Source organism: Physella acuta, unplaced genomic scaffold (genome assembly GCF_028476545.2).
Source record: "Physella acuta isolate Inbredline_101_S28 unplaced genomic scaffold, ASM2847654v3 ptg000447l, whole genome shotgun sequence".
Classification (NCBI taxonomy): Eukaryota; Metazoa; Mollusca; class Gastropoda; family Physidae; genus Physella; species Physella acuta.
Genome location: NW_026731966.1, coordinates 148254 through 157284, shown reverse-complemented (window position 1 = coordinate 157284; position 9031 = coordinate 148254). Strand labels below are relative to the sequence as shown.

Sequence of the window (9031 nt, the reverse complement as noted above, 5' to 3'; positions counted from 1 at the left end):
TTTAAAGACAAAATGATTTCTTAAAAAGTGGGATTTAAATATTAGAGAAACAATTCTTGGAATTTTAAAAAGAACAAATAATTCCTTGAAATTTTTTTAAACACCTTGTTGTTTAATAGTGCTATGTTTCAGTGAACTGTGGTAAAGAGTAGGTTCTCTGTGACGTTCGCTTGATGCTGGGACTAAATTTGATTCAATGTTTACGTAAATGTAATGGGCGTAACGGGGTTAATAGAGGATACATTTTCAACAAGACAACTGAATTTTTAAAAATCTTTAATCCGTATTTTGGATATAAAAATAATTATTTGAATCATAGATCTAAGTAAAGAATTAAACACATTTGTTAAAATTTAACAAAACAATTTTTAATAATTTAAATTTGTAGATGTTGAAATTATATTTTGTATTTAGATTTAGTCGGACAAAGCTTAACACATATTTCTTGCCTGAGACAGGCTAGCGAGAGTTGTCTCTCACTTGAGTACAGGGTACAAACCGCCGGCAGGTGGCGCCTCGCTGTAAGGGGGCGGGACCTGCATGGCCTCCTCATAACATGGCGGCTGGAGCGTGACGTCATACTTGTCCAGGGGGAGAACCGTGTCGTGGTTGACCTCGGTGACCTCCCCTGGGATGATCCCCGCTTCCTTCCCTTTGGTTTTCAGCAGCGCCGCCCGATTGCCCAGTCTCTCGGCTTTCCTCTCTAGTTTCTGCTTCCTCCTAGTACTGCAGTGGTCGGCCCGGTACTGTAGACAAACAAACGCGAGTTAGTTGGCTGTTGTATGCTTATTAAACTCATTAGCCATGATTGATCGTTAGTTTGTGTGTGTATGTGTGTGTTGCGATTTTCCGTAGTCTGGACTGTACACACACATCCCAGTCATTTAGTTTGTTTAAAGACCGATACACGGAAATCAAACCGATATCCAAGCCAGTTAGTGGAGTTTGTTGAGGCATGCCTGGCTAATGGAAGACAATTTTCTCAGCCGGTGATGTCCGTAAAGAAAGAAAGAAAAGGTAAATAAAAACTAAAAAGGAAAGTCATGATTTTGGGTGACAGTTTTTGTCATTGTGTGGTAGATTTCCTTTCGAAGATTTTCTAAGCACGATCTAGCGACATATGGAAGACAATCCTGTAAGATCCTGTAAGGTATTAGAGTGGCATGGAGGAGAAAAGGGGAGAGATAGGATAAAATGGCTTGAACTTGTGTACAAAGTGTGTACGAAAGTTTAAATAGAACTTGTGTGTACCTTACATGGAACTTGTGTACAAAAGTTTACCTAAAACTTGTGTACAAAAGTTTACCTGGAACTTGTGTACAAAAGTTTACCTGGAACTTGTGTACAAAGTGTGTACAAAAGTTTACCTGGAACTTGTGTACAAAAGTTTACCTGGAACTTGTGTACAAAGTGTGTACAAAAGTTTACATGGAACTCGTGTACCAAAGTTTACCTGGAACTTGTGTACAAAATGTGTACAAAAGTTTACCTAGAACTTGTGTACAAAGTGTGTACAAAAGTTTACCTGGAACTTGGCTGCCTTGTAGTCCAGCTTGGCGGCCTTGACCTCCAGACGACCCAGTTTTCTCGACATTTTCCTCTCAACTTTCTCCTGGTGCCGCTCTGTTCGTCTGGAACATTAGACGTCATCAGGGTCATATGTACAGTCTCAAGGTCAACCAGACTAACAAAGTCAGGGTAACAAAGTAACAGATTAACTCACAAAGTCAACCAGTTACAATATCAGACTAGCAAAGTCATTTAGTGTTACAAAGTGAGTGGACCAACATATCCACTTGTCTAAAATAGAGTCAATCACTCTAATAAAGTCACTCAATCTTACTAAGTCATTCACTCTACCTAATAGAGTCAATCGTTATTCAAACAACTGTTCTAGCCTAGCTGTCGGTCAGCATTTGATTGCCAGCCTGTCTTACACGTTGATCCACAACACACAGACAGACAGACCGACAGACAGACAGACAGACACACACACAACACACACACCACACACACAAGCACTAACAGATAATAACTCAGGCAGATACACACGTCTATCGATACACACACACACACCACACACAAACACACAGAATATTACACACATAGTAAAACACAAGCACACACACATATATATATATATATATATATATATATATATATATATATATATATATATATATATATATATATATATATATATATATATATATATATATATAAAATGTATATATCTTTACTAAAGCTCAATAAGAGAACTCACAAGTGACTAAAAAAACCTGTGTAGAGAGAACTCAGCCAGTCCATTTTAACTTCTAACAAGTAAACAGTTATCTTGTTTACTAGATCTTTGTTAACAACTGTAATGGGAATTCCCGAACGACGCGCGCGACCAAATGGAATTTCCGAGAAAATGGCTTGACGTGGTTTACGATTTTCAATAAAAAGAATGGATCGTCAACAGTGAGAGTTTCCCGCTATGATAATTAAGTTAAAATAGCTGTAGTTATTTATAGGCACGAAGAGTTAATCGACTTTTACGTGGAGCTTTTCTTCGAGAAAGTTAGCTGGTTGTTCTAGAAAAACCTAAAAATAAAACTTACTTCTACTTTCAGGTGGTATGAAATAGGTATGAAATTTCTTTTAATTCTAACACCAAATCTAGCTTAAAACCTGTATCTTGATGTATACATAAATCTAATCCTAAATTAATCTATTAATATAAACATTAACCTTTGTCTGGATTCTAATTAAGTAGCAACCTAACCCTAATTCTAACCATTATACCATTACTGATGGGTCTTTGATAAAACACGTGCATGCTCATTATCCTTGTGTGTGAGTTTGCCAGTTGGCTGCGTGTTTTATGGTACTCACTGTCTGATAGTATCAGGCGAGCCTCACCCTGGGGAAATAAGCTACGTCTGTGCTGGGAGTCACAAGTAGAGAGTCACACAAGTAGGGAGTCACACGAGTAAGGAGTTACACAAGTAAGGAGGCACACGAGTAGGGAGTCACGCAAGTAGGGAGTCACAAGTGGGGAGTCACAAGTGGGGAGTCACAAGTAGGGAGTCTCAAGTAGGGAGTCACACAAGTGGGGAGTCACAAGTAGGGAGTCACAAGTAGGGAGTCACACAAGTAGGGAGTCACAAGTAGGGAGTCACACAAGTAGGGAGTCACACAAGTAGGGAGTCACAAGTAGGGAGTCACAAGTAGGGAGTCACACAAGTAGGAAGTCACAAGTAGGGAGTCACAAGTAAGGAGTCACACAAGTAGGGAGTCACAAGTAGGGAGTCACAAGTAGGGAGTCACACAAGTAGGGAGTCACAAGTAGGGAGTCACACAAGTAGGGAGTCACACAAGTAGGGAGTCACAAGTAGGGAGTCACAAGTAGGGAGTCACACAAGTAGGAAGTCACAAGTAGGGAGTCACAAGTAAGGAGTCACACAAGTAGGGAGTCACAAGTAGGGAGTCACAAGTAGGGAGTCACACAAGTAGGAAGTCACAAGTGGGGAGTCACAAGTAGGGAGTCACACAAGTGGGGAGTCACAAGTAGGGAGTCACAAGTAGGGAGTCACAAGTAGGGAGTCACACAAGTGGGGAGTCACAAGTAGGGAGTCACAAGTAGGGAGTCACACAAGTAGGAAGTCACAAGTAGGGAGTCACAAGTAAGGAGTCACACAAGTAGGGAGTCACAAGTAGGGAGTCACACAAGTAGGGAGTCACACAAGTAGGGAGTCACAAGTAGGGAGTCACACAAGTAGGGAGTCACACAAGTAGGGAGTCACACAAGTAGGGAGTCACACAAGTAGGGAGTCACACAAGTAGGGAGTCACAAGTAGGGAGTCACAAGTAGGGAGTCACACAAGTAGGAAGTCACAAGTAGGGAGTCACAAGTAAGGAGTCACACAAGTAGGGAGTCACAAGTAGGGAGTCACGCAAGTAGGGAGTCACAAGTGGGGAGTCACAAGTGGGGAGTCACAAGTAGGGAGTCACAAGTAGGGAGTCACACAAGTGGGGAGTCACAAGTAGGGAGTCACACAAGTAGGGAGTCACAAGTAGGGAGTCACAAGTAGGGAGTCACAAGTAGAGAGTCACACAAGTAGGGAGTCACAAGTAGGGAGTCACAAATAAGGAGTCACACAAGTAGGGAGTCACAAGTAGGGAGTCACACAAGTAGGGAGACACACAAGTAGGGAATCACAAGTAGGGAGTCACAAGTAGGGAGTCACAAGTAGGGAGACACACAAGTAGGGAGTCACACAAGTAGGGAGACACACAAGTAGGGAATCACACAAGTAAGGAGTCACACAAGTAGGGAGTCACACGAGTAGGGAGTCACACGAGTAGGGAGTCTTCATTTTTTTGTTGTGTGCATACTTATTTCCACCTTTGTTGTGATCTTTTCCATCTTATGATAATCTCACACTTATATTTTCATTTGTACAGTTCCAATCATGCATTGAGATACCCACATGTACTAGTTCATTCACCCAACACACTATTTTCTACAAAAAAATTATGATCAGCAAAAACAATAATAGAAAGGATTCTTCGAGCGACAGACGCTTTTACTTGAATATGTAAAGAAATAAACGTTTGTTCCCCCTGCTCTCACAAAACCCCCATCTTAAATACGGTTCCCAGAAAGAACCGCAACGGAAAAAAGCGCAACGGAAAAAAGCGCAAACGGAAAAAAGCGCAAAGAGAAAAAAGCGCACACGGAAAAAAGCGCAAAGAGAAAAAAGCGCAAACAGAAAAAAGCGCAAAGCGAAAAAAGCGCACACAGAAAAAAGCGCAAACAGAAAAAAGCGCAAACGGAAAAAAGCGCAAAGAGAAAAAAGCGCAAACGGAAAAAAGCGCAAACAGAAAAAAGCGCAAACGGAAAAAAGCGCAAACGGAAAAAAGCGCAAACGGAAAAAAGCGCAAACAGAAAAAAGCGCAAACGGAAAAAAGCGCAAACAGAAAAAAGCGCACACAGAAAAAAGCGCAAACAGAAAAAAGCGCAAACGGAAAAAAGCGCAAACGGAAAAAAGCGCACACAGAAACAGAAAAATGCGCAACCAGAAAAAACACAACGAAAAATGTGCAAAAGAGAAATTTAGCACAAAGACCATATGGACTAGATGACACATTTATACATGACTGTTAGGGCTGCTGTGAGAGTGTCGTGTTTGATCACGTGATCTACTACCATTTAAAGCGTACCATTTCCGTTTGCGCTTTTTTCTGTTTGCGCTTTTTTCTGTGTGCGCTTTTTTCTGTTTGCGCTTTTTTCCGTTTGCGCTTTTTTCTCTTTGCGCTTTTTTCCGTTTGCGCTTTTTTCCGTTTGCGCTTTTTTCCGTTTGCGCTTTTTTCTGTTTGCGCTTTTTTCCGTTTGCGCTTTTTTCTCTTTGCGCTTTTTTCCGTTTGCGCTTTTTTCTGTTTGCGCTTTTTTCTGTGTGCGCTTTTTTCTCTTTGCGCTTTTTTCTCTTTGCGCTTTTTTCTGTTTGCGCTTTTTTCTGTGTGCGCTTTTTTCTCTTTGCGCTTTTTTCCGTTTGCGCTTTTTTCTCTTTGCGCTTTTTTCTGTGTGCGCTTTTTTCTCTTTGCGCTTTTTTCCGTGTGCGCTTATTTCCGTTGCGCTTTTTGTTTTGCGCTTTTTTCCGTTGCGCTTTTTTCCGTTGCGGTTCTTTCCGGCCACCCTTAAATACACAATCCTTTTCCCTTATACCTCCCCCCCACACACACACACACATCTTATTTAGTAAGACTACCACCACTTAAAGATGTGATGTTTCCTCTTGACAAAGACAAATAACTATACACATTCCGTGGTCACTGAATTTGATGAAATCTCTCTCCCCTTCCGTCTACCCCCCCCCCCCCTTCACACACACACTTCTAAAACACCCACCTTTAATAATAATTCCAACTATGAAAATTAATACGTTGTAAGAATAAAAGGTCTTAGGTGGAATGCTATTTCTAATAAACCAAAATAGTATTCCAACATTGAGTAACGTATTGACTTACCTGAAATCAGTGTTTCTTTCAGACATTTTCATGTTTTCTACGGAGGAAGGGGGGGGGGCTTTAAAACTGGCAGTGGTTGAAGTTTTTTTTTGCATACAACTTCTATTTCGTTTTGAGGGGTGGGGTGGTTCGCGACCTTTTGAGGGGGTAAGGGGCGGTTCCTCGACGAAGAAATGCCTGAAAGAAACTCTGCCAAGAATCTAGGGTCTTTTAACTTACATAAATCAACTCTTTTACTTGTTTATCGATATTTTGTTCTAATTATTTTTATCCATCATTATGAATTAATATTTTTACCCATTTAAAAAATTGTATTTGAATATTTGATTTTTTTTTACCTCAATGTTTTTCGGTGAATTTGTTTTTCTAAATTAGAAGTTTGTTTGGATATGCTTTTATGTTTTTGAATGCACTCGTCTGTTGTCATGGTAACGCTTCTAGTCATAATGTTTTTTTTTAAATGACACGAATAATAGAGAAAACAGAGCCAAACAATGCATGAAAATTCTAGAACATACAGTTTTTTATCGTAATTAAGTTCACAAAGATGTTGGGTCAGAAATGTCACCTTCTCTGGAAGTTAATTAAAATTGGCTAACACGCTAATGAACTGATTGAACTTACTTTCTGTGGGACTCAGCAAGGAGCCCACGTAGAGATGGTAGCAGCCCTTCGCCCAGCATTGTGTGCTTGTGTATGATACTTCCGACACACTGTGTCTTACGATGTGTCCTGCTGTATGTAGGTACGTATGTCAGGTTCTGACAGGCTCGTGAATTTATTTTAGGGACTTCCGGGTTATTAATAGACCACTGGGAGCAGGGGAGGTGTAAGGCGCAAAAAATAAATTAATGAAAAGTTAGAAATTTGATGATAAGAAGGTGTTTTCAAACTAGATGAAGTAAAGGTTGATTAATATTAATTAAAATATAATGTTAAACCTTCCATCTTTTATTAGTCGTCCAGGTTTTGTTGGATGAAGGTGGAAGGGGGGGGGGGGGGGGGTACGAGCTTGAGGGCGGGGCAAACACATGACGGGACTAGGTCAAGGAGACACGGCCATGACGGAAGTGGAGGTCATAGAGGAGATGGCGCGATTATCATGGCGGCTCTAGAAACTTCTAAAGACGTGTAAATACGTTCGACTGGAATGTGCACGGCCGTGTTTGTTGGGGAGTCGACCGATGGGTGGGGGGGGGGGGGGGGATGTTGACAAGATTACTGAAGTAACCAGGTGTGGTGGGGGGATGTTGACAAGATTACTGAAGTAACCAGATGTGGTGGGGGGATGTTGACAAGATTACTGAAGTAACCAGATGTGGTAGTGATGTATGCTCAAACAAAGACGTGTAAAACATTTTTTTTCTTGAACATTCTATAACCCTTCGTGAGTGCAGTCGAACTCCTTTGGGGGGGGGGGGGGGATAAAAGAGAGGGGGGGGGTCGGCTGGATAGAAATAATGTCAGTATTTAAGTAATTTAACACCATACGTAACTATCTAAACCAAACTAAATTATTCCATACAAAACAAAGGAAAACCACAGCGAACCAAATCAAGCTAAACTTATCTAAACCAGAACAGACCAGACAAGACCTCACCTCACTTCTCATAACCGTTAATGTAACCGTAACCGCAACCGTGACCGTAACTGTAACCGTACCTAAACGTAGTGAGCTTTAACTCCACTGACTGCCTCAGCGATGTGCACATAAAACTACATCAACTATGTACGCAGGGAGGCGTTGCTATAAATTCAGGTGACAATGACCTAGCCGCATGTAGAACTACAGGTAAACCACGGGACGATATAACTCAATGTCCAGTGGATTTATGTGGAACTTTTCCATTGCCGGCTGCTTTTATATATAACCGGTATATATATACACATATACACACATACATACATACATATATACATGTATACACATATATATATATATATATATATATATATATATATATATATATATATATATATATATATATATATATATATATATATATATATACATATATGTATGTATATATGTATATATGTATATATATGTGTTATAATGTGTTGTATGGGGCGGAATATGATACAGGGACATGCTTTGTAACACTTAAAAAAATAATTTCTATTTTCGCAAAAAATTCGGATGTTTATAATAGCTGAATAATTAATTAACTCTTAATAAACTTTCTTCGGGGGGGGGGCGGACACTGTTAAAAGTATATATTTACTATATAAATTATATAAATTATATAAATTTCATTTCGTTCGGGGGGGGGCGGTAAAAAAATTTCGGGTGGGGGGGGGGGCTTCGCCCCCCCCCCCCCCCCCCCCCCCCGAAGATGTGCCTGGAAGAAACTCTGAGAGGGATGTGGAAGCCTTGGAACTTAAAATGAGAAGGGTCTATTACATTAGGGTCAGCAATGTCACATTTCATTGTCACGTGGTAGTTTATTTTTTTTTTATTTTTATTTTTTTACGTGGTAGTTAATATTTTCGATTTTAAATGTATGAATTAGAAAATATAAAAAAAAATATTTAAAAAAATATATTTTCTCCGCTCCATATTTGACATTTCAAATGTTTTATCAGCTTTATTTGATTATGGGAGTTGTTTCAAACATAGTTTATATTTTTGAAAAAAATAAACACATTTTTTATTTGATACAGACTTAATATTTATAAAATATGAAATATTAAGTTAAGCCAAGATTACTTCAGCAGTTGAATAGGTTTTTATACCAGAGTTATCCCAAATACAATTAATCCAGTTGTTTCCCTTACCCACCCCTGCCACCGAGAAAATCAACAAACTGTGTCAATATTTGCATGAATTTTATTTTAGCACACTAAAACGTATCGGGTTTTTACAAATAAAGAAATCTTCAAAGTTTGTTGAAAAAGTTTCTCTACAGAAGTTACTGCCTGGGCGACCAGTTTCAGATGTTGTAATGTGTTTTTTAGTCTAGTTTCGTTGATTTCGTTATCTATTTTTACTGGCTGTAGCGATAACGCATATATTTAA

General features: G+C 39.6%; 1 protein-coding gene across 2 annotated transcripts; it reads right to left on the bottom strand.

The window, feature by feature from the left end:
• Positions 1 to 259: 259 nt before the first annotated feature.
• LOC131943216 (uncharacterized) lies at positions 260 to 6782 on the bottom strand. Of its 2 annotated transcripts, none has more exons than XM_059303225.1 (3): positions 6637 to 6782; positions 1526 to 1631; positions 260 to 746 (listed from the first exon to the last, which is right to left on the bottom strand). In XM_059303225.1, exons 1-3 carry the CDS (start codon positions 6693 to 6695, stop codon positions 477 to 479), a joined length of 435 nt encoding a protein of 144 aa, XP_059159208.1. In that variant the 5' UTR covers positions 6696 to 6782; the 3' UTR covers positions 260 to 476. The 2 variants fall into 2 exon arrangements, with proteins under 2 accessions (XP_059159208.1, XP_059159209.1); XM_059303226.1 differs by lacking the exon at positions 6637 to 6782 and adding an exon at positions 2264 to 2412.
• Between the last annotated feature and the right edge of the window lie 2249 nt (positions 6783 to 9031).